At 37.9% G+C, this 26,996-nt stretch overlaps 1 protein-coding gene across 3 annotated transcripts in view; it reads left to right on the top strand.

Annotated features, from left to right (window-relative positions):
- The first annotated feature begins 579 nt into the window (after window positions 1-579).
- The window catches only part of PALLD (palladin, cytoskeletal associated protein), a 421,495-nt gene continuing 395,078 nt past the window's right edge, over window positions 580-26,996 (top strand). For 2 of the 3 annotated variants that reach the window (XM_040470903.1, XM_040470895.1), the window contains exons 1-2: window positions 580-701; window positions 19,794-20,785. In XM_040470903.1, coding sequence (XP_040326837.1) covers window positions 19,875-20,785 — 911 coding nt within the window. In that variant the 5' untranslated portion in view covers window positions 580-701; window positions 19,794-19,874. The remainder of the gene's footprint in view (window positions 702-19,793; window positions 20,786-26,996) is intronic. The other variant, XM_040470909.1, reaches the window with a different exon arrangement.

Below are 26,996 nucleotides of genomic sequence, written 5' to 3'. Positions count from 1 at the left end.
AAGATTCAGTCCCTGTATCTTTATGCCTACTTAATCCTACTATGGACTGTGCCTTTAATACACATGATAGTCCCATAATAACTTTTAATTAACAACTAGAAGTAAGAGAACAGTGGGACTCTCCACTCAATTTGACAGGTGGCTAATTTTTTAAATAGTTAATTTGATTTACTATTTCAAGACAATCTACCAGATGACTCAACGTTGAATGCACAGAGCAGATGATTATAAGAAGAGCATTTCTCATGAGTATCACTTTTTCTACTTAGAATCACATACTGTACTTCTAATTGATTAAGAATATGTTAAAAGGGCAGGTGGTGATTTCCAGCCACAAGGTCAGGGTGTAGAGGGATATGTGTAAATCCTATGTTTATTAGATCTATAAATACAGTTCTCTCTACACTAAGTGCCTTTAATTTCTAAGAACCCAGCCCTCAGACCCAGGGTTGCTTCCCAGTCCGCGGCTGGAATTCCTGATCGTGGCAGTCTGCTGAAACATGAGTTCAGTTACCAAATATAGTTGAGTGGAGTAAGAGGACAGATGCAAGTCTGAGGCCACAGTTGCCTCAAAGTGACCAAGGACCAAGCAGTCTCTAATGAATAGGCAAGACCAACCTCTGCTCCCACAGAAAAGAAGAAATGCTCATCTGAAACCCATCACCTTTTCAGAGTCTTCAAAGTAACCAAGGCTTGAAAAGGTTTGTAAGATATTTCTTAATAAACTATTAGGGCAACATTTTTTAAACTTTTTTTTAAAAAGCTAAAAATATAAGTTTGCCTGAAATTATAGTACTGTTTAGAAGATGCCTTGATTTTTCTTTTATTTGGAGAGAAAAGCTAATGGGAATTTTGTAGTCTTTCCAGAAACAGATAATACAGATTTGTCTATAGGCTTTATTTCTACCTACACTGTCAAAGAACTGAATTTTCTCTTATAATCTTAAGCATGCTAAGTTTGTGCTATCAGTTCCAAAAGGATTAAATGTAATTATGGAAGCAACCTTTGTCAAGATTGTATATATGTTATGTTTCACAGAAAATATGAATATAGTTAATTTAAAACCTCACCCATACTTAAGCTAAATACCGATGGCCTAAAATTATATTCTTTAGGTTTTAGTAACATTTTAAGTTGTTGACTCTACTTCCAAAGGATTTTTAAAATCAGTTTAGAAAGTAATAGCAGACATTTTAAATTATACCCATGAATAAAATTTACATGTTTATTTATAAAAAAAGATAAAGCTTACTAAGGGAAACTACAGTCAAATTTAAACATCACGGTATGATTTTATATCATGTTGTTTGAAGTTACGTATGAAATTGTCTTGAATCCAATATATGAGGTTGATACAGAATGATTTGAGGCTCATATTACTTTTTTAACATTTGCTAAAAATACTAATTGCCTTCTAGTATGAATAATGTGACCACATAGAAAGCCCTGACAATGTAATACTATGCAAAATCTGTTTGATCATGTATGTACAGAAATTGCATAATTGTCCTTTCCAGTATTTTTTCTCAAAGAAGTTGAATGTTCACTTGGATTACTCAGATTTTAAAAATCAGAGTGTATTTGACAAACTACTGGTAACAATAGACAAGGTATAAGAGATTTATCTTATTTCTCTTATACCAATAAATGTTTTTTAAATATGTGATTGCACATTCCTAGAATACAAATTAGCCCTCACATTCCAGCATCTAATATGGATTAGGGTCTCTAATATCTTAGGGACTCTTATGTCAGTTCGGTCTGAGCTTCTTTTCTATTGCTAAAACTGAAAATTGAAGGGTTCCTATAGCATACCTCACAATAGACTAAGTATCTAGTTTATACTGGACAATTACAACCGCCTTGATTTCTTCATTGAAAAAAAAAATGTAGAGGGGCAACACTGGTCAGGTTTCAAACACTATGATGCATTCTTAAAGATATACTAACTGAAATATGCAAGGACAAGACAAGAGACTCCACTTCATTATTAATAATATGTGTGAAGAATATCAAAGAGTATTGTGATAAGGGCATTCCAGTCAGGAATTTCAGTCATCTAGAGTTAGTTAATGGCTATGACCCGATTAAATTCTAGCAAAGAAAACAAATACTGAGTAAAGCGACTCTGACTGTAATTTGTAACTGTTAAATCATATTAGAGGATAGAGAAACAAATTTGGTAAATAATTTTTCACCTGCATACTTTTGATATTAAAACTTATTTTTTTAATTTAAATAAATCCATTCCAACCTAAGCCAGCTTGACTACACATAAAATTGCTTTCCCAAGATTCCTTTTCTACAAACCTCAACTTTTTATGTTCATTCATGTTTTGTCCTTTTTTTTTCTTTCTTTCTTTTTCTGAAACAATCAATTAGTAGTTATACTTTAGGACAAAAAAAATTTTTCCCCCTTTACAAAACAACCTGCATACCTCACACCTTTGCTTAGCAAATACACATCCTACTTTCCTCGCATAGAGATGTTTCCCTTAATATTTCTAATGGTTTTAATGACATATTCTAATTAGAATTCTTAACACTTAAGATCCTTAATTCCTAATAAAAGGTAAGAAGTAATTGTGGATAGCTATAACACTAGCATTCTATGGGTTGGCAAATTTATAAAGATACTTTATGATTTCTAGAAGTATATTCTTCATAGTAAATTTTTCAGAGTGGCACAAAAAATGTTTATTTACTAATAGGCCCAAGTCTTTTTAGTTCCTCTGTAAAAGAAGGCCAAAAGTGTATAAACCTATGTTCAGTAATTTAATGTTTCAGCATTTTATCTTATTTGGAATTGATCTAGATATTCAGTGCATATCATCGTTTAACTTATCTCAGTGTAATTTTAAGGTTTTAAGTTACTAAAAAGATTCTGGAAATGATTTTTAAGTAGACATGTCATAAAACATAATTATTGTTTAAAATTCATTTATAAACTTTTATCTTATGTATATTTAATTTACTTCTTAACAATTATGTTTAGATTATTTGTGAAAATTTCATGAGACATTAAATAGCTAACCATCACGTTATCTTTCTTGCTAACAGATTATTTGACTTTTTTATAAATCAAGGTGAAATAAAAGTTGTGTGTCCCCTTATATTTAATGCTGATAACTCAAAAGACATTCCTATTATAATTAAACCAACAAACTTAAACTAGCAGGGTTGTTTTCCCCCCTGAAGATTATCCTTAATAATGTGAACTTAAAAAAATATTAGGGTTACTTTCTATATTTTCAAGAATATACTTGATTTATATAAACACTTAATTTTCTGTAAGCCTATTAAATAGAGCTCTTTACAAATTAATTTTGGCAATGCTATCAGGAGGTAAAAAAAAAATTTAATTCATCTGCAACATAGGTACATAGACATACATAAACATATAAACATATGCAAACTGAAATCTTAATAGCTTTTTTTTTTTTAATTTTAGCCATGAGACAGGTATAATAATGCAAAACTCATGAGTTTATAAAAGAGCAATTGGGTCCAAATAGTGTTTCTAGAAGATGGAATAAGTTATCTGCTCAGATGGCTGAAACTTTTTACTGATATCTGTGGAGAAGACTTTTATGATTTTTCTATTTCCAAATAGACTTTCCTTTTTGTTTGTTTTTTCTCTTCTGATAAGAATTATCTCTCTGAATTTTGCATTTCAAAGAGATGGCCCTCAGTTCCTAGAGATGACCAAGGCAGAACATTTACATCTCAAAGGCACAGAGAAAGAATGCAAGTTCCCCCAAGAAGAACTTTTGTTTCCTAAGGCTAGGATTTTTATAATAACTACAAGGCTTTTGAGATGAATAGGAGAGGTTTGAGGATTGGTAAAAAGGATAAGTGGACTTTTTCTGTTCTTGTAAAGATTCTATTTGTAAGACCATTTGTACAAGTTGCCCTCAATTGATAGTACAGCTGTTTTTAATTCCTCAAAGGATTGGGTTGCAACTTGAATATGTCAAGGCACTGATCAACCCAGCCAATTACATTATGTTCAATTTGCTTCTTTATATCAGAGAGATCTTTAAGATACAAACCAGAAGTTTCTTATGTCCTGGATTTAGAGCTGTTTGTCTTTGGAATCCCCCCCCCCCCCCAGCGTGGTTTTATTTAGCTTAGGAGAAAGTCCTTTGAAGACATTCTTATCGGGATTTGAATATTAGCTCTCAATTTGTCCAACTTCTGACCATAGACAGACTTAAAAAAAATCCTTTCAAATATCTTGTTGGGTTTCAGCTGGGACAAACAGTAAATATTCCTGGAAGTATTGAACAACTTCATGGACCCAAGAGGTACCCTCAAAGAGGATGCAAAAGATACTATACAAGTTCCACAGCCACTCCTAAAGATAGCCCCCTCCCCCAAAAGTAAGACTTAGATAACTCCGTTGAAAGCTGGCTACAATAAGTAAGACCCCTGCTGCAAACTGGAGTGCAACACACATTTCCGTCTGACCATATTTTGGAGGCCCACAAACTGATAGCTGCCAAGTCAAATTCTCAGATCACAAAGCAAGACAAACAAGAAGGCAATAGTTGTTCCTGGGAGAGAAAGTGATGCAGTTTTAGGGTGATGGTGAGGGGTGGTCCAGAGCCGATGGCCAAGAAAGAATTCTTGAAGACATCTTTGGTGCAAAAAGGTGATTTATTAAAGCACAGGGACAGGACCCATGGGCAGCAGAGCTGCACTGGGGTTGTGATGGGTAACTGATGTTACACCCTCAGGTTGGGAGGGGTTTAAGGATAGAGTACGTCTCTAAGGAAGTTTGGAAGCAAGGTTTCCAGAACCTTGAGGAGCTAGCTGTTGCTAGGGAAACACCATTTGTTACCATTTAGTAAAACCTCAGTCATGAAACCCTTTAGATGTATATCAGGGGGCCATAAACTTGGAGTATGATTGTCAGCATATATCTCAGGTGAGTTGAGATAAAAGCAAGTTTCCAAGGAATTTTTACATGTTAAAGTAGACTTATAGGATCCTCAAGGTTGAGATAATGTCAAGCTAAGATTCCCTTTTACCCCTAGCAAAGTGTCATCATTGGGGCAGCTGAGCTCTTAAAGGGAGGTCACTCTGCTGGTTTTAAGGACATGTCAATGAGCTGTAGGCAGTAAAGGAATTTAATTTTTCATTTGCCTTTATTTCCCACATTATCATGCCAAAAACTTAAACCCCTTTCCTTTGTTCTTGGGTAGCCAGGAGTGTCCAAGGAATATCACACATATCCCACCTTGAGCGGGAGGGGTTGTTAGCTTGTATTTTTAGCCTGTACTTGCCCTCAGCTTGCCTCATGCTTCCTCATCAAAAGGATCGATAACCAATGGGTCTGGATTTGGAAAGGAAGAAACTGTGTGAAATTTACCTTCCTCTCTGACTGGCACTATAGAGTTCCAAGGAAGCTGATTCTGCTAATAATTCTCACCCTTCACCAACTTCTTCCAGTTTCCCCAGAATTCTTTCTGTGAGCTCCTGAGTGAGTAAGTTTAACATGGAAAGTGTAGCCTGATGAGGTTTTGGGGTAATGGTAAGGTTTGGAGCTGACAGCCAAGAAAGAATTCTTGAAGATGTCTTTGGTGCAAAAAGGTGATTTTATTAAAGCACAGGGACAGGACCCGTGGGCAGAAAGAACTGCTTTGGGGTTGTGAAGAGTGACTGGTTACGTACTATGGAGTTGGGGGAGGTAGGGTCAAGAGGAAGTTTCTTAAATGGATTTCCATATGCTAAAGAAGACTCAGATTACTGGAGGCTTAGCTATTGTGAAGCTAAGGTTGTTTTTCCCTATAGCAAAGCATTAACATTAAGACAGTAAGAAGTTCCTGGACTTTAGGCTATTGATAAGATTGCCCCTTTTTTTGTAATTGTACTAAGATATTTGTAAACTGATGGAGATTCTTATCAGTTTAACCATTTGTTTTCTGTCCTTTCCTTTGTTCTTGGGGAGCCAGAAGTGCCTAAGGAATATCATACATATCCCACTTGGTGGGGAGTTTGGTGGAGGGTGGGAATTGTGCTAGCTTGTGCTTGGTCCTCAGCTTACCTTATGGTCCCTCATCATAGCCCATTAATTTTCATTTTAGTTTCCCCTTGGTTGTTTAAGGGATAAGTGATAGCAGTTGACTAGAGAATCTCTCAGAGTCCCTCAATCTTGGGAGGGGCCCATATGGAGGCCCTCTTCTGAGGGTAAATATGGGGGTATTTGAGTTGGTGTCAAGGATTCGACAAACCTTTGTTGCAGGATTTTTTATCTCAATACCTGATCCGTTGTCTTGCTGCTTTGAAGGATGAAGAGGTGGACACAAAATGAGCAGCAGGCAAAAGTTTATTAGAGTATAAGATCAGAAAGGAAGAATAGTAGAAAAGCTGTCTTAATAGAGAGGGGAAGTTCAAAAGTGAATGTCCACTGGACAATAGGCAAGGGTCCTTGTTTTATAAGGTTCTGGTTGCCCACGCCTTCCCTTCCCCTTTGTTCCTTCTCAGGTCCTACCCTCATTGGCTGGATAACTCTAGGTGCTGAGTAGTCCATTCCTGATTGGCTTGTTTCCATTGTATGAGAGGTGGCCTAAGGCCATATTTAGGTCTCTTGTCAAATTCTTGAGGGAAATCTGAGTGGAAGTAGATGGAGTCTGTTACATCCTTAAGAGGAACCTTATGTCTGGGGAGGTTTGCTGTGCTGAGACACTTCCAGCATTGTTCCAAAATCTATGTTTTTTCCCACCCAGGTAGCTCAGGTCCTAATCTTTCCCTTTCTGCCTACTGAATCCTATCTTTTCCTATCATACTTTCAAGAACATTCATTTTTCCAGTGTTCCAGTTGATTGCAAACGAGACACCATTTTCTAGGCCAGAGATTTGATTATGGCCCCCCAAAGGAGAATGCAATAGGAAAGGCCCAGTTGTTTTAGGTTTCTAGCCTTAGGGCTATTGCACTCATAATGCTAATAGCTCAGACTTTTTACACTTTTGTGGTCTCTTCAGAGATGGAGGATAAATTATCCTAGGTAAAGTGGGATAATTTTTCATTAGACTTTTGCAGTGAATATTTCAATGAAGGTGTTTGGAATCTTGAAACATTTTGGAGACTTCTGCATGCCAATTAAAATAGGTATCTTATTCTGTTTGTTGATTTGGAAACTCTTGCTTTCAATTACACTTCTTAAATGAATGATCTTGTCTAATTGGAATGTTCCCCATAATGGCCATTGTAATTCCAGGCTGTTTTAGTAAGATTTTGTCGTATTTTTAGATATCTATACTTTCTAGGACCATAAATCTTAGACATTAAATATGTAGGTGTGCCAAAATGTGGTGTGCTCAGTTCTTTGAATCTTGAGAATCTCATTTCTTTAGTTAAGCCTTGGTTTTCTCAGAGTCGAATTAAAACCTAAGAGTGATGTGCCACTGGGTTGGGAGCTTTGCGGTGTTTCTAATATGCCTTATTTCACAAAAATTTTCTTGAGGTTGGTTGGTAAAATAGCATCAATCTAACAGTCCATGACCAACTTATCCTAGCCTGGGAGTCTTAGAATTAGGTGGTAAGTGCTGATAACGGCACCCTGCCCTCCAATGTTGTGGCTTTGGCTTCCAAGTTTCCCATTTGCAATAAATCTATTATTCTTTTTACAAGATATCTTTATAATGGCAGACACCATAATGGCTTTTACATGTGCCTACTTAGACTTTGGTTTTGATGGTGTAAACAGTCTTCATTTCTTATCTTAATTTATTTTCCCAAGAACCCCAGTAATTTATGCTGTGAACTCACCTCAGGCTTTGTGAGTCTCCTAATGACTGCCACCCAGTATAACTATCCCCAAACCTTTGCAGGACCCCCAGAACCTTTCTGGGATTTGCTTGCTTGCTTGCTTGTTTATATATACTGTGTGTGTGTGTGTGTGTGTGTGTGTGTGTACTTTTTTTTAATGTTTATTTATTTTGAGAGAGAGAGATAGAGAGTGAACAGGGGAGGGGCATAGAAAGAGAAAGAGAGAGAGAGGATCCACAGCTGTTAAAATATTTCTGTTAAATCTATCTGTTCTAGTGTGTCATTCAAAGCCACTGTTTCCTTACTGATTTTCTGTTTGGATGATCTATCCATCAGTGTAAGTGAGGGGCTAAAGTCCCCATGATAATTGTATTACTATTGATTAGTTCTTTATGTTTCTTGTTAATAGTTTTTATGTATTTTATGTATTTTATGTAGTTTTTATGTATTAATTGTAAATATGCATACATATTTACAATTGTTATATCTTCTTGTGGGACTGTCCTCTTTATTATTATGTTGTGTCCCTCTTTGCTCTTGTTACAATCTTTTTTTAACATCTGTTTTGTCTGATATGAGTATTGCTACTCCAGCATTCTTCTGACACCATTTGCATGACAAATGTATCTCCATTTCCTCATTTTCAATCTGCTGGTGTCTTTAGGTTTGAAATGAAGTCTCTTACAGGCAGCGTATACATGGGTCTTGTTTCTTATCCACTCTATCATCCTGTCTTTTGATTAGAGCTTTTAGTCCATTCACATGCAAAATAATATCAATAGATAAGTATCAATAAGTACTTACTGCCATTTTGTTACTTTTTTTTTTTTTGTGGTTGTTTTTGTAGTTTTTCCAAAAACCCAGACTCTTAACTATAGAGAACAAACTGATGGTTACCAGAGGGGAGGTGGGTGGGAGATGGGTGAAATAGGTGAAGGGGATCAAGCATCGTGATGCTTATCGTGATGAGTTCTGGGAAAGCATAGAATTGTTAAATCACTATATTGTATATCTACAATGAATATAACTCTGTATATTTCCAGTAATTATACTGGAAATTTAAAAAATAAAAAAATGAAAAATATTAAAAGACAAACAATAAAAATGAAAGGAAGAAATTTAGTCTAAGAATTGCCTGTGATTTCAAAATAACAGCAACAAAAGTTTTAAGTCTTTTTCAACTTTTGTTTTCATGGTGTAGTTTTTATTTTGAAATATTTTAGCATTGGACTTTGCTACCAACAATTTTTGTTACTTTTTTAGAAATTGTTTAAATAAACAAATAAAATAATTAAACAAATACCAAATTAAAATGCTTAATTTAAATTGTAAAATCACTCATAATTTAACTGGTTTGTTTTTCAAAGAATGTGAAATAAACAACAAAAAATGTTCCTAAATGTCCCACCCCTGAACCCTATTTCTGCCCAAGCCCTGCCACAGAGATAATCAACATTAATTGTTGGTTCATGCTGTTCCAATCTTTTTCGTGTAATTATTCCTAACTAATATGCATTTTAAAATGCTTATCGAAATGTTACTACCCCATCTGTACTTTCCTAACATCAAATATTCTTTCTTTCAAAATTATAGTACCTTCTCAACGTCTCTACAAGGTATTGCATAAGCAGATTGCAAAATTTCTCCCCTTATCTAAATTCTTTTTTTTATTATTTTTAAAAATATTTTTTTGAATGTTTATTTATTTTTGAGAGAGAGAGAGAGAGAGAGAGCCTGAGCAGGGGAGGGGCAGAGAGAAAGGGAGACAGAATCCGAAGCAGGCTCCGGGCTCCGAGCTGTCAGCACAGAGCCCAACGCGGGACTCGAACCCACCGACCGTGAGATCATGACCTGAGCGGAAGTCGGACGCTCAACCGACTGAGCCACCCAGGCGCCCCTCCCCTTATCTAAATTCTTAAAGTAAATAACCATACTATCCCCAACAGGAAAAGAAAACTTTGTAGTTAAATGCAGGTTTCAACCCTAAATCCACCACTTCCTAACAGTTCAACTTTAGCCAAATAATTTAATGTTTTTATGCTGAAGTTTTGAGTACAGAAATAATAAAAAAGAAAAATAATGACTATCCCATCAATTATTCTGAGGATCAAATAGTTCACTACATGAAAGCAGGCACTAGGCAACACTCAGAAGCTGTCTTGTAGGAAGTTCTCAGGAAAGGCTAGCTTTTATTGTTTCTAATTGAATTCTTTCTACTAGACTCTGCTGTTTCTCATGCATATGCCTTGCCTTCCCACTCCCAGTCTGGGAAATCTTTACATGTCAACAGCCTATAGTGCCTTGTCTCATGGGGATCGTGCACAGGGTGTTCCACAAATATTTTTTAACCGACAAAATAGAGGATTATCTTGATTGTCATAGATCTGGTTTTCACATAATTATCACCAAAAGTCAGCAAGTCTCAAAACAAATGTTATTCATAGTTTCTAAACGTGTCTCTCTTTCTCTTTTCTTTTATTTCTGTATATTCATATATGTTGTGAATCATACATATTTATATTTATATTCAGGAACTCAAAAATAAATATTTTTGCAAATACTAGGGTAGTAATGCCATGACAACTTAAGATGATAAAATGGCTTGTGTTAGAATGAATGATGTACATACCAAATTTAAAATGTTCAATGAAAACTCACATGAGTGCTCTATATTTCATAGTAGATCAAGAGTCCAACAGAATTCAAATGCTTAACTTAGGAAGAAGTTGTAAGCCATAAAATTATATTTAGAAATAATCCATAAATTAAGCAGCATAAAATTCTTCAGAATGGATGAAATATGCACAGGGATTTAACAAAATAGGCGACCATGGAAGTTTATAATAGAAAGCAATATTTGCTTGGGAGAAGTCAAGATGCTGATAAGCTGTCCACTGAAGTTCAAGGTGGAAGGACATCTATAATGCCTCGTAGCATTTGCTGACCTTCCTAAACTTTGCTTCACCAAATATTTGCTTAAGTCTGGCATCATGTGTAAATGTCAAAGCTCACCTGGAAGACTTTACCTTCAGAACGCCATGAGGATACCTGCAGCTGCCTGCATGGTACAATCTGAGAGAACCTAAAGCACCTTTAGCCTGAGAGTGTCCTCCTCCTATGACTGTCACCACCCTCCCACTAATAGCATGCCTTCCAAAAAAGCCATGGTCAGGGTGCCTGGGTGGCTCAGTTGGTTGAGCGTCAGACTTTAAGTCAGGTTGACCTCACAGTTTGTGAGTTCAAGCACCCCCTAGGCTCACTGTTTGGTGCAGAGCCTGCTTCAGATATTCTGTCCCCCTTTCTCTCTGCCCTTCCCCTGCTCGTGCTCCCACTCCCCCTCAAAACTAAATAAAACATTAAAAAAGATAAAATAAAACAGTCATGGTCTGCAAATACCAATATTAACATACAAATATGCATTTTCTTTTCTTTTCTTTTCTTTTAGTTTTTTTTTCATTTGTACCTTAACAACTTGCAAGATAATTTGAGGCTGTATACAATAAAAGCACAGTGCAACCGCCCAAAAGCAATGAAAAGATTTAAGATAAATCAAATATAAGAAACTCAGAATCTGACACTTTCTCAGTTTCCTACTTCTGCCTTTTCTCCTATTAGAATGTTAGCTCCTTAGGGCAGAGAATTCTGTCTTACAGCTGTGTCCCAGCCTGTAGAAGTGCCTAACACAGTGGGCACACAGCAAAGATGCTGACTGAATAAGTCAGCAAAGAACGTAAAAAAAAAAAAAAAAAAAAAAAAAAAAAAAAAAAAAAAAAAAAAAAATTGGGAGAGGAGTCTAAAAAGATTTGTATTTCTGTGATTCAAAATTTAACTCTGAGCTTGCTAGCATCATGCCAAAGAGCATTATCAAGGGTTACTCTTTGTCTAGTAGTAAGAATGCCAAAAAACAAAAGAAATGTTTTCTGGTTCTGAATTTTTTCATGAGGAACTTTCTTGGCCAGTACTGAGAAACACAAAAACCAATGTCTTTAGAGACAAGGTTTTTATTTTGCAGTGTCAGACCTCTTACTGTCTTGTATTGGTGAAACGAGCATGTTGTGTGTGTTTTATATTTTTACATTAACAGCTATTTACAGATAGTATGGATTACTTTATCAAGTTCTTACTAGAAAACAGAGCCCAGGGCATGAGTAACTATTGGTAAGACAGGTGAAACAGCTGGGTAAAAAGAACAATGCTTCACTGAGGACACCTGGTCCCAGACACATCCTGCAGTGGGACCTGGATGGCTGAGAGCAAGGGGAGGGAATGAAACATTTCTGCCTCCTGTCTTCTTTCACATGGCTCTGTCTCCCATCAAATCCTAGGAAGGGTTCAATCCATGTCTCAAGTACCAAGTATTTCTTGGTTTCTCTTCGTCATCTGCCATGACCCAGACACTGTGCAAAGCATTCGCCATTCCAAGACTGTCAGTTACATCTCTTCTTTCAAGGTGTTCACAGTCTAATGGACAAAGGGTTCTCTAACTCATATTAATAACTCAATAAGACGAATGTTAAAATACTATGCAAAGTGTCACGTTTGGAAGAAAAAAGTACACAGACTGGGGAGTCAGAAAGCACCAAAAACAAGTGAAATAATCGAGTTTTTAAGGACAAACTGGAGTTTGAAACAGAAAAACAGAAAGGAAGCATGTGCAAAGCACGAAGACATGACAGAACGTGGAATTTTCAAAGAATAGCACATAAAGCAGTAGGGCATGATTGCAGCATGTGTCAGTATGAAGATAGAGGTTGAGGCTGGAGACTTTCCCTCAGGGCAGGCTGTCCGGAAGCCCACAGATAAACTGCATGTCACGTTTTGGACCTTCTCTTATCCAATGGAGCTTGCACCATTGGAAAACAGATACCAAAAGAATGACATGGCCAAATTTGTAAATATGTTCTCTCCCACCATCTTCGATCTCTTACTGCAGTATGCTTAAACTATGTTTAATAACAACTATCATGGTTCTCCTTGGATTTGAGTTATTTTTTACTCTTGTCTTATCCCTCTAATCTCTCCTATTAGATTACAAAACATTAAAGGAGAGAAACTATGCCTGGTTCATCTCTGCCCTCCTTGAAACTTCCCTGGAACATACTAAGTGATAAATATTCAATTGATTTCACGTTCAAGTTACCTTTGCAGGAAAGGGAGGTGGAAGAAAGGAAGAGTAATTATAAAATGCGCAGGGCTAGCAAAGAGCCATTTTCTCTCAAAGGGAAGAAGCTAGAACTATACAAATTCCAAGATATTAGGAAATAGCTGTGGCATATGAGAGCATTAAGGGAAGTAACAATTAAAATAAATTATTAATGATGGTTGAAGAATATATGAAAGAGAAAAAGATGAAGAGAAGAATTTCCAAGCAATTCAAATTCCAGAAGAGGATAGAGGCGGGAGGCAGGGAAGAATTAAAGATGTAGGAGAATACCTTATTCCTCAAAATTTCAATATCTTTCAATTCTCTTTGCTAAATTGGAACTTGTTAAAGTTTTTGGCATTCATCTCACTTCTTTATTCATTAAAGACAGTATAATTAGTTCTCTTCAGTGTATTTCATGTTCTGTATCTATCACACCAGCAGAGAATTACCGAAAACACCGTTTGAAATAAAACATAATATCTGAGGGAAATAATGGAGATGTTTGCAGTTGTATTTCTTTTGATTACAATCTTTTAATTTTGGGGTGTGGACTGACATGAAAATCTCTGAAGCATGATTTTCCAGTGAGTTTGGGCCACCTGGAAACCTCCCTTGTTCATCTGCATTCAATGAGCATTTTCCCTAGACCCTGTGCATGTTCTAGCAGCAATAACTGGGTTGCAAATTAAACCCAAACCATGTATGCCATAGAGCTATTATCTTCTTTTTTCACTGTGCAAGCAGTTTTTAAGCTACACCTAATCCTGACAACTGGATCCTGTCAGATGGCGCCTCTTTAAAACCAAAATATAAGTTAATAAGCAGGTGATTTAATCTGCCTCCAGCAAACACTCCCTGTTTGAAAAAAGGAACTGAAAAGTGTTTCATCATTCATAAGTTTCCTTTAAACTATCTCATAATTTTTTATGAAGGCTTAAAATTCATCCTATCATGTTCACTTTGCACTAAGTATAATTAAATTAATGGCAGAACTCTGATATTAGCAGAAATAGCAGAAAACTGATCCAGTTTTATTAGTCTGATAATATTGCTTAGGATTCTTGGTTGTGAAACTATAATATATTGGTAGGAAAGTGTATGGTTAAGATAATGAGCTCTAAAGTCGTTGTCTGGGTTTGAATCTTGGCTCTCCGAGTCACATTTTCTGACTCAGTTTCCTTCTTTATAAACTGGGGCCTATTGTGGGAATTTTAAATGAAATAATCTACATAATGGTTCTTGAGGCAATTCCTACCTATGGTGAGCCATACATTGTTAGCCATTATCATTATCATGATTAGTATTACTAGTGCTTAAGCTAGACGAATTTATTAGGTAGCTGATTTTCTATAGCGGGAGTTGGCAAACTTTTCCTAGTAAAGTCTGCATAAATATTTTAGGTTTTGTCAATCATAAAGACTACTAAACTCTTACATTTTTCCACAAAAACAGTCAAAAACAGTCAGGTGGCCACACTCTAAATGCAGTCGGAAGTCAAAAGGCTGTGACTCTGAAATGATCAACTGAGACATTTCACTATCTCAATACATCTTTCCAGATCCTCAGTCATTCATACTACATCTTTCTTTTGCTTTCATTGGGCCTTCAGTCCCTTAATCTCTTTATGATCAAACTCCTACCCATGAATCCCAATCCAGCATAGACTTTAGAATCCACCCGTATCTTGCTGATATTCTCAACAACCTTGTCCATTTTCTTTCCATCCTACCTGTACCTCAGAACCTGGAGCATCTTACTTGCACAGTTTCACCTGGACTACTGAGCTCCAGTGAAGAGAAGTGAGCAATCACACTGATTAATGACATTATAAATACGTCACATTTAACTTCAACTAAACCCTCACCACTGCCCTTAAATCTTTCTTAAGGAAATTTTTCCCTTTCTCTACAACAGCTATTTCAAATCATCTGTTGTCCTTATAAACTTCCAAATCGTCAGAAGTCTCAAGCTAGGAACTCTCCTTTCTTTCAATTATACATGTATCCAGATTCCCCCTGCTCCTCTCTTCCTCTCTCTCTCTCTCCCTCCCCCTTTCTCTCTCTCTCTCTCCCCAACACACACACACACACACACACACACACACACACACACACACACACTTTAATTACTCCATTACTTCTCTCCTTCGACAACGGAAGAACAATATTCCCTTCCAACCTGAAGTCATTTGTACTATAATAACCCATTTCATCTCACATCCTGGAAGACCTGGTCTATACATCATCCCCACTTTTTTACATGGTTCTTCTGCTTCTTCCTCTCCATTGGCTAATTCCATTAGCACTGAAACACATACCTGTGCCACATCCTAAACAAATAAACCCATTAGATTTCATACTTTTGTCCACCTACTACCCCTATCTGTCCTCCCTTCTATAAACTTAGAATAGTCTGTAGCACTTGCAATCTATACTTCTTTTCATTCCATAGTTTCTCAATGTATCTGGAATCTGGCTTATATCTCTGTCACATACACCAAAACTGCTGTGGCCAATGGTGCTAAATGTTCCCAGTTGCTAAGTCAGAAGGAAAAAAGCAGCTCCTTTGTGAGATTCCTTGCCTAGCTTCCCTAACAACTGTCTCCTGGTTTCCCCCCAACTCTCTGGAGGATTGTTTCCTTTTTCTCTCTCTTTCTTCCTTGACCTTATCCACTCCCATGTCTTATAGTGCCACCCTTAGCTAATACTTCCCAATCTAGTTTTGTTCTCTTTTCTCACATACCAGTATCTCACCTTGCCTTCCACACAATACCAGAGTTCCCAGTTGCAAAAGGTGCAAATCAAAATTAAAGTTTTTTTTTTTCCTCAAAACGTCCCCCATTGTGTCATGCCAAGTTAGTGGCAACACCCATCCCATTGTTTGAATAAGAAATCTATAATCTTGTCTCTGGAATTTAGTCAATCACACGTTTCTGTTCTATCTTCTCTCTATTGCTTCAGTCCACTGTTTTTCTTCCCAATGTCACTTATTTTGACTTCTGTCATATTTTTTTTCTACTGTCACTCATATTCCTTAGTGGCAAGTGACAGAAATATTCTTTGGTCAACTTGAGTGCAAAGCGAATGATTGATAAGAGCTATGGCAATTCACAGAATGAGGCCCAGAGTATATTCTGGAGGCCAGACCACAAGGCCAGAAAAAGGTTCACGTGTGGCTACCACTGCTGTCACAGCCGACTGGTCCACACTTCAGCTCCACCTCCAGGCCTCTGCACAGCCACCACGGCTGCCCCTCCATACTCCATGCTGCTGCATCCATTACCACTGCCAGAAACTAGAGTGTTTTCTCCATGGAACCTGCCTCAAAGTCCAAGATGGACGTGTGTAATTGCCATGTGCCAAGACTTGTACCCAGGCTCCAAGGGGCTGGGAAAGCAAATATTTGGAGGTTTCACATTCCATTATGATAAGTGAGCTTACTTTCTCACAGAGGCTCAGAATATGAGGAATTATCCAAAACTAAAAAGGAGGTTCAGATGATGAGTGTCAAAGTTAAAGCAATGAGAAATGTACATAACTCTGAGAATAGGACAAAAGCCTTCTCAATGACTTCCTTCTTTCAACTTGCCTTCCTCTTCCCCTGACTCAGTCATCAAGTCAGGCTACCATGAGTTATCTCTCTAAAATGCAACTCTGGTGATGTTTCCCACATACTTAGTCTTCTGTGTCTTTTAACCACACCAAAGATGAAATTCAAGTTCTTCACATGGCTTCAGGCCCTCTAACCCCACTCCTGCTTTTTAAATTTGTCTCTGGTGATATCTCCCCTCTCCAGATAGATTTCTGTTTCACTGGAGCTGAGTTACCTGAGTCTGCCATACTCTTCCTGGGATCCAAGACTTTGTATATGCTTCTGCCGCTGCCCTCTTTACCTGCCTAACTCTTTTGTGCCCTTTACATATTATCCAATAGGCTTCATCTTCTGTAAAACTTGTCTTGGTCCTAATCCTATTATTCCTTCTAGGTGCTAACATAGCACTTTGTTCTTCTGTCATCATGGCACTTGGTACACTAAATTATATATGCTTATGACTTATTTGTATCCCTCATGGACTAAGTTCCATGAGGGCAGAAACCCATATTGTTCAAAATCACATTTCCCCATCTCTCTCACACTGAGTTCAATATAAAATATTAATTTCTCCAAGGCCAAAAACAAATAAACAGACCAATAGCTTCTCTTGCAAAGAAAACTAAAATTTTCAAGAAATGGAAATAGGGGGACGCCTGGGTGACTTAAGCATCTGACTCTTGATTTCAGCTCAGGTCACGATCTCATGGTTCATGAGATCTAGCCTTGCGTCGAGTTCTATGCTGACAACACGGAGCCTGCTTGGAATTCTCTCTCTCCCTCTCTCTCCCCCCTCCCTTTCTCTCTCTTCCTCAAAAATAAATAAACTTAAAAAAAAGAAAGAAATGGAAATATGGTCTGTTTTGTCTTCAGTATACTTTTGGCCCAAGCATGTCTCTTCCAGTTTTCATGTCTCTTCTGGGCCAACGTTGCCTGATGACTTGAACCGTCACACAATTTAAGAGTTGACCCCTACATTTGCTTCTCCTAAATCATCTACCAGTTCATGGGTTCAAGCCCTGACAACTCAGAGCCTAGAGCCTGCTTTGGATACTGTGTCTCCCTCTCTCTCTGCCCCTCTCCTGCTCATGGTCTGTTTCTCTCTGTCTCTCAAAAATGAATAAAAAACGTTAAAAACATTTTTAAAGAACTGGTAAGGAATCAGAATGATTCCATTCTGGAACACAGACAGGACAAAGAAATTAGAGTAATGTTATAAAGACATTATAATGTCTTTATATAAAGTGACAAGACCACTCTAATGGATTTGTAAGATTTACTAGGAGAATAGAGGGTAATATATCTTAGTAGGTACACTAGGACTAGAATGTGGAGAATCTCATGATGCCCACAAAACAGAGTAACTTTCTAAGAGGACATCTGAGACGCAAGTACAAATTTAAACTAAAGAAGATGTCATAGGTTAATATTGAGCTTTAAAATCTGATTACATATCTTCTGTTGAATTGATAGATTCTATGAATCCCTGCATCCTATGTGATGGTGAATCTCCAAGGTAGATTTCTGGAATGCCTCTACGTAATGCTCTTTGAGATTAGAGACTTTTAGGGGTCAAAAATGCAAGCTAGCTCTTTTTTGGTCATAGAAGAGTAAAGAACATTTCACTTAATCAAACAAAATCTCATCACTCTAAGCAGAATCCCTAGGTGGGAAACTGCTTCTGGATAAGCAACTCAGTTCTGTCCTCATGAAGCCCACTTACCTTATGGAGAATGAATGTCTAAGTTTACGCCTGACCCAACCTATAAAGTTGAGTTTTACCACATCCAAGAAGCTTCCTTTATTAACTCCTAGACTCAATATTGAGGCAAAGTTCCCTTCTTAAGTTTTCCAGATCTTCCCTCTATCGTTCTATGAACAATATACAGAAAAAGAATAGCATACTTAGAGTAACAGGAGAGGCAGTGCTTCATAATATTTAGCTCAAAATGCAGTGGAATTTCAATTCTTGCCCAATTATTTTACAGATAATGAAACTAGTGGTGGTATTTCCATACAATGAAAATGGAAATGCTGGTGGTGTTTCCATATAAATGTCCTATGCAAGGCACAAAGTACTCTCATATATCCTTAAAAGGTTAAGTTAGGCACTCATAGCAATGAAGCTCTTTTCACTTTCCTTTGACACCTTGTCCAAATTTTATATTATTTGTTTAATATCTTTTCCACCTCCCTGCTTTCACAACTTCACGTGACTTTTAACTCCTTCAACATAAGGACTATGTCCTTAGTCTGGATCAAGAGTCAGCAAACTTTGGCCCCTAGGCCAAATCCATCCTACTATTATTTCTGTATGGCCTGCAAACTAACAATGTTTTTTAATATATTTTTTAACTGTTGAAAAAAATAAAATTTGAAAGAAAAACAATATTTTTGATATGTAAAACTTATATAAAATTCAAATACCATACCGGTGTCCATAAATAAAGTTTTGTTGGCACATAGCCATGCTTATTCATTTATGTATTGCCTATGGTTGGTCTCATGCTGCCATGCAAATTTGAGTAATTACAATAGAGACAGTACAGCTCACCAAGTCAAAAGTATTTACATCTGGCCCTTTACAAAACATTTTGTGTCTCCAGTCTAGAACATAACTATACCTCTAGCACCTGAAACTCAGCAAGTGATTATTAACTAGGTCTTGAAATAACTGTTGAGTGAATAAACATGAATGCACACAGGTGGACACAAGGAAAAAGTGAACCAGTAAGATTTCAAATATTTCACTGAAAACTGAAAACAAATAAGAGTTGGAATCAAAATGTATTTGTGGTTTATGGTGAGATAAGCAGAATCAGATTTACTAAAATATCAACAAGCTACTAATCTCATACATTAATGAAATTAGAGCTTTGATGAGGTGCGTAGTGGCGGTGGGGGGGGAGACAGAAAAGAAGGAGGCTCTGAGAAGTGCAGAGTGCCCTACTACACTCTTTAGTCTCTACTGCAGATATTTTCTTTTTGAATTACTCGTCGCTGGTTAGTGAGACACTTAATATTCACCCACAAAGAAAATATTAAATTAAAATGATAAATTATAAACATAAGTATACTTGATGTTTCTTCCAACTTAAAGGATAGAGAAAAATGATTTTTTGCAAAAGTGTATTTTTCACTTTCATGTTTCTCCCAACTTGTAGATTAGTAGTATTATGATAATAGACGCACATGTGAGCGTTTGCGCGTGTGCGCGCGCGCACACACACACCCACACACCCAATACTACTAATGGCAATTCTGTCGGTGTTGTTTTTCAGGACACAAGAAGTAAACTGGTTTCCAGTGCCTCTGGCCTTCCTGTTAAGAGCAGACAAAGAGTGTATGAAGACTATTCAACTATGTCAGAGACTTCCTCTCATGACTCCTTCTATGATTCCCTATCAGACATGCAGGAAGAAAGCAAGAATGCTGACTTCTTCCCTGGGCTATCTGCTTTTCTCAGCCAGGAAGAGATAAACAAGAGTCTTGACCTGGCCCGGAGATCTATCACCAACTCCGAAACGGAAGATTTTGACTCAGAAAAGGAGATCTCGCAGATTTTCAACACCTCTCCTGTAAGCCTCTGTGAAAACCCTTCCCATAAGGAGACCAAGTTTGGTGAGTCAACCTCCTCAGGAAGACCTCATGATAATAGGTCAACACCTGTCCAGCCTCTGCCTGAACAAACCGCCCCTATGTCTTCACCTGCTTCAAAGAGGAAACCTGCCATATCACCCCTGCTTGCCAGCCCCAGCTATATCCGGAGCCTCCGAAAGTCTGGAAAACGTGGTGCAAAAACTCCCAACCCAAGTGTAAAGCCCAAAGCAGCATATCAAAGTAAGACTGGCCCCCAGAGCCAGCTATGTGACAAGGCGGCTAATTTCATTGAGGAGCTGACGTCCATATTTAGAGAAGCAGCAAAGCCGAGAAATAGAAGCCCAAATGGGGAGTCCTCATCACCAGACAGTGGGTACTTGTCTCCTAAAAATCAGCCATCAGCCCTGATGGGTGCCTCAGCCAGCCAGAGCCCCACTGGAGACCAACAGGAGATGGAAGCAGAGGTCAAGTTGCCCGAGGCCAGGCATCGTTACCAGAAAGACCAGAACAAGGCAGTGCCATGCACTAACATGCCTCACCCACAGCCTCAGAATGCACTCCGCTTGCCCTCAGCTCCAAGATTCATCCAGAAGCTTCGGAGCCAAGAAGTGGCAGAAGGAAGTAAAGTTTACTTGGAGTGTAGAGTCACCGGAAACCCAACTCCTCGGGTCAGGTAAGAACGTTTTTATTATGAAGATCAAATGATCTGTGTTGACTTTTGGTTTTACTTTAATGTGGAATGAGATTTCCTGGATAGTTAGCCCTCTGGAACCTGAAGTCGTGTTTTCAAACAGCTGCAGGGCAAAAGCATCCTAGAATCTCAAATAGTAGCTTTGCCAGTTATCACGGGTGGAATGTATCTGTTGTCATGAACCATGTGCTACGAAAGGGAAGGCAAAGGACTGGACAGGCACAGAGGGGCACAAATGTCCTGTTAAACAGGACTCCAGAATTAATAGCATCCAAGGAAACTTAAAATGTGCAACTCATGTATTCAAAGCACTGTGAAAGTGTGTGCATAATTTGAATACGAGTTGCTGAAGATGGTTGAAAGTGTGGCTAAAACTAGAAGTTGTCTGGCTGCGTAGAGATGAAAGGCACAGGTGTGCAGTGGCCAACCACAAGATTAACCCTGACCTAAGGCATGGGCTAAGGGGGCACATATTCAGTTTAAAAAAAAGCACCCCCAACGCACCTTCAATGTAATGCAACCAAGGAAACAAAGAAAGATAAAGCCAACTGAAAACAATGCAGGTGTGATGTTTATACACAGGCTCCGGCCACTACAGCATGGCTGTAGCAAAAAGGTCACGATTCGACGAGTGTGTGGTTGGTTGGAGGCAATATACCCTTACGTCACCGTGACCATTCTAATTTCTGTTAAGTTCTTCCTCCCTCATTGCCGAGTTCGTACTTTCTGTGCAAAGAGGTTAAGAGGAGTGACTCTGGAGTCAGACTGCAGGGTTTCCACCCATGGCTCCACCTTTTATCAATTGTGTCACCTAGGCAAGTTACGTTGTCATTTAGTATCTTCATCTGTGAGATGGGAATTAAACTAAAACCTCCCTCCTTCTATTTTATGAGGACATCACACGTGTGAAAAAATAAAACTGTGCCTTGCGTCTAGTGACAGTTGCATTAGTATTATCTATTATTTTTATTGTTTCTCATGTCTTAATTTTATATGCCAAAGTGAAAATAACGTTTCAAGTTGGATTGCACTACAAAAATAAGCCATTCATTCATTTACTTTGAAAGTTTTGCTGTTATGAAGAGTGTTTTACCTAGATTATGTAAATATTAAACAGTAAATTTGACGTTGTGAAATTTGGACAAACAGTAAAGTAGATCTCATCCGCTAAAAATTGTAACGCTGGTACATTCTTATTAATATAGCATTTCACAAGCCGCAGACTTGGCCTCTTACCCTACATCCACTAATACACGCTTAGCGAGAGTTGGTTTCTTGGGTTGACAGGGTATTGCTCACAAACATGAAGTAAGCATTAGCATTACTGACTAAAACGTGGTGTAATTAAAGGCAGGGAATTTTTTTCCAACCAATTTGTTCAACTAATTCTTCTTGAGTCACCCTTTACAGTAATTTTACAATATTGCTCTTAGAAACTGACAGCAGGGGGCAGTAAAAAACTTCTTAATGGGTTCCTTTCATTACGTGATCCTAAATTCTGCATTTATGTATATTTCCCATAAAGAATTTTCCTTATCATTTTGCCTATGATGGAAATGAAATCGTGTGATTCTTTTGGATTCTATTTGGGTTGTTTTTAACCTACTAATCTTGGGACAAATAATTCTGCAGGAGAAATATTTTCACAAGTCCTTCAAAACGGTTCCACAGGTTTTCAAACTACATATGACTCCACTCACATTTACCAAACAAGCCCTTACCAAAACAAGCCCCTTTCAGACATATTATCGTGGCAAGTAGACTTACCACACCCTGTCAAAAATGACAAAAAACAATCCATTTAACATTAAAGGATTAATTTAGGTGAGCAGACCATAATTACTGTATTAAAGTGCATTGAACTATTTAATAATTTGGAGGACATCAAATTCATGCTTCTGTCTCCTTTTTGCTGGGGGTGGGGGAAGGCTGTGTGCAGGGGGAGCATTAATTTAGCTAGTAACCGCAGAATTATTAACTAGTTTTCCCTTGTCATCTCCTGGTCTACCAAAGTCCATGCCCAATGCCCATTAGATATTACAAATTATGCCCTTTTAGAGTAATTAAGTCCTTGATGAAATGCTCCATTGTTTAAAGTTAGCTGGTCTTTTTTATATCCTTTTGGAGCTTTTGTTTGTTTTGTTCTGTATTTTGAGAGGGGAGTGTACATGGGTGCTGGATTTTCTTAATTTCTGTTCCAAAGATCTTGGTACTCTCTTCCATGCATTTGTCAGTATACCAAATGCCTAGGAAAATTGAGTTCCTTTTCCACATGAGACTTGAGGGTCTATAGAAATAACCTTCTTTGAAGGAAATTTCACATGAAGAAGAAAACCTGGGGCACCTGGGTGTCTCAGTCAGTTGGGTGTCTGACTTGATTTTGGCTCAGGTTGGGATCCCAGGGTCTGTAGGATTGATCCTTGCATTGGGCTTAAGATTCTCTCTTTCTCTCTCCATCTGACCCTCTCTTGCTCATTTTCTCTCTCTCTCTCTCCTTCTCTCTCTCTCTCTCTTTCTTTCTCAAATAAAAAATTTGTTTTTAAAAAAGAAGAAAACCTTAAATAAAATATTAATACGCTATACTGGAGCATTTTAGAACCTGGCTCAGACTCAGTCCAAGTGACTCTAAACCCAGAGACTGCACAGACCTATTGATTGGTCTAAGATCCCAGAAGCAGGTAACAGAACCCATAGAGAGTAAGGGGATGTCAGAGGAACCCAAAGCAAGCAATCAGCAAAGGCCTAACAGGCACTGACTGGTAAGCGTGGAGACATTCAGCTGTCGAAAAGTCAGCAACCGTACGACCCGTGAGCGCAACGTGGAGCAATTGCCAATGGTAAGGTCCAGACGGACTTTAAAGGAATGCACCACAGGAAAATATGGCAGCAGGTATCAGGATCCAGACACAGGGACAGGAGCCCAGGTAGAAAATTCTACCCTTCAAGAGTTTAGTTAAGTAAAAGGCGAGGCTGCTGCTCCAAAGAACAATAGGACAGTGCAGGGAATAGAGACTCAGGTATGATTAAATGAGGCAGGACTTTAGGGACTAAACTCATGCTGGGTTCAGAATCGGGAAACAAATTGTTACACTGACAAGACTGGGCTACTAAGCTGCTGGCCTGGAGCTTCTCAAATGTGGCCTAAATAGAAACCATTTGGTCTGGGAACCTGGACATAGTGAAACTTGCAGATGTAGATAAAGTGACCCCAACTAAAAAGGAGGCCTGGTGGAAACAGTAGGATTGAAGCCAGGCTAGTCATTTTGAGGCTTTTCTACTTCATCCTCCCACAAATATAGCTGGCACAGATACCAGTTATAACCACAAAGAGGACTGAAAAAAATCTGTTTGCCTTCTTTATTCTTGCAAAGGTCCAACAAAACCTCAACAAAAGAGAAAAACTAATGGAAGAAAAGCTTATGTATAACTGAGGTCATATACAATTTAGATACTACTCAAATTACACACAAATTATTCGTTAACAACTTGAATTATTACATTAAATAAAATTGAGTCAGAATTCATAAATTTTTGTGATTATGTCCCAGTGGTTCATATTTCTCATGTACTTCTTTACAATAGTATACAGACATCGCCTTGCCTATTCCCTCCTCTCTCAACTTTTGTGAGTTGGTGAAAAATTCATGAAGAATTTTAGTTCAAAAGTACCTCCAGTAGTATTAAAATGAGACCTCATATTTTCACTTTATGTTTTTCAAAATATTTTATTATGGCAACCATATATTTCAAACCATTTACATATAAGGGAACTCAGAAAACTAGGAGATTATTTGCCTAGTAACGGAAAAATAGTTAATTAACCATAGAGACCAGACTCCTGTCTTCTGATTCCTAATCAGACACTGAGTGACTCATGAGAAGATTTAGCCACTGTCACTGCTGTTTTGCTTGTTATGTGTGATTACTGAAAAGCTCCAGAAAAGGACATGAGTGGGGCTACCATCTGGAATTCATATTCCAAATATCTTTAAAGAAAATGATACCCTGATAATTTTCACAATATGTTCTATGTTAAAAAAAAATAGCCATTCATGGTCATTCTGTTTATTTGCAGTAAGGTAATACTGCAAAGTAAGTCAATCAACATAAACCAAAAAATGTTAGGATGTGGGGGGAAGTAGATATTCTCCATCAAATAACTACAAACAAAACAATACTGTTTATGAACAGTAGTCCAAACCATCCTCATATTCAAATTGTATTGTGAGGTAAATGTGTACATACTCATAAGGGACGAAAACACTTTTAAACATCGACTTATTGCAGTAAAAGTGAATCCAGGGGCGCCGGAGTGGCTCAGTTGGTGAAGCGTTCGACTTCAGCTTAGGTCATGATTTCACGGTTTGTGGGTTCAAACCCCACATCGGGCTCTGTGCTGACAGCTTAGAGCCTAGAGCCTGCTTCGGATTCTGTGTCTCCCTCTCTTTTTGCCCCTCCCCCACTCGTTCTCTCTCTCTCTCTCTCTCTCTCTCTCTCTCTCTCTCTCTCCTAAAAGTGAATAAACATTAAAAACATTTTCTAAAAAAAAAAGTGAATCCAGCAGTTGTCCAAACATATCGAATATTCTCAGTACAATTACTCGTATCTCATAAGATGCCTATTCGTTCATCATTATTAGCTTAGTAAAGTTTCAATTAATATATGTAATTAAAAGTAATTAAATTCTTCTTTTTAAAATCAAAACCCAGTGCCTCCAATGCTTCCAATTAGTTTACATTAGTGAGACTTTGATCATCATCAAAAGCCAAAACAAGAGAATTAACCACATCAAATCTATGCAACGCTGTCTGTAGAAATTTCCATCTCCTCAAAAGAAATTAGAAATAGAAACAAACCACTGATTCACTTTTCTTACTAAGGACATCAGTATGTTCTGGTCATGGATTGCTTTGGCTTGGGAAAGCATGGCAACAGTACCACTAGCCAGTAGGTTATGAATATGCGGTGCTTATTAAGATCCAGATGGCTTAGTTCCAGGTGTATTGTTTGTTTTTGTTATAGAATACTGTCACAATGCGACACCAGATAATACCATTAGATTATCAGTATGAAAAAACTGACCATACAAGTGTTGTTACAGCAACGTGAAATGTAAATAGATACGCAAAATTTGGAGAACAATTTTGTGATACACGATAAAGTTGAAGATGTACATACCCGAAACTTCTATCTAATAACCGATTGCCTACTTGATATATCTGCTTGGATATCTAATAGGTTTATTAAATTTAATATATCCCAAACTGAACTCTGGTTATTCTCCAAAAACCTTCTCTTTCTAAATCTTCTCCATGTCAACAAGTGACAATCCTCTTTCCAGCTGCTCGAGGGAAAAACCTTAGAGTCATCCTTGGCTCCTCTCTTACTCGCATCTCACACCATCCAATGCATCCAGCAAATCCAGTTGGCTCAACCGTTGATATAGAATCTAGAATCAGACCACCTCACACCACCTCCACTAATCAGGCTGTCATCATTAGCTGGTCCAAGCCACCATCATCTTCCCCTAAGGTATTTGTATTACCTCTTTGATCTGTCTGCTTGTTTCCATCCTTACTCATTACAGTCTATACAGCACCTAGCATGACTCTTTTTAATAAAACTATGATCAATGACGCAAAGCTTTCCAGTGCCTTCTCATCTCACCCAGAGTAAAATCTGTAGGCCTTATAAACGTTAATAATTAGGCACCATCTCTCTGATTTCATCCCCTGCTATACTCCTGTTCAGTCGACTTCAGACGCAATGGTGTCCCTACTGTATTCCAATATGCCAGGATGTTCCTGTCTCAGGCCTGTCTCGGGCCTGTGCACATGCTGTTTCCTCTCTGTTCCCTCTATGAAGTTCTCTTCCCTCAGATATATATGCAGGATTCGATACTTCATCTCCTTCATATCTGTCCTTAAATTCAACTTCAGAGTATGGCCTTCCATGATTACTCGATGTAAAAGAACAGATCCTGCCCACCTAATTCTCTATTCTGCTCTCTTGTTTTGTTTTTCTCCATAGACCTTATCTGATACACTCTGCATTTTACTTGTTTTTGTCATTGTCCATTTCCCTGAGTAAAATATAAGACCCTTGAATACAGGGACTGCCATCTGATTCTTGTTATTGTGTCCCTAGGGCCTAGAATGGTGCCTGGCACATAACAGATGCTCAATAAATATGT

This window comes from Herpailurus yagouaroundi, unplaced genomic scaffold, assembly GCF_014898765.1.
Source record: "Herpailurus yagouaroundi ecotype Mexico unplaced genomic scaffold, PumYag 28, whole genome shotgun sequence".
Taxonomy (NCBI): domain Eukaryota; kingdom Metazoa; phylum Chordata; class Mammalia; order Carnivora; family Felidae; genus Herpailurus; species Herpailurus yagouaroundi.
This window is presented reverse-complemented; position numbering and strand designations above follow the sequence as displayed.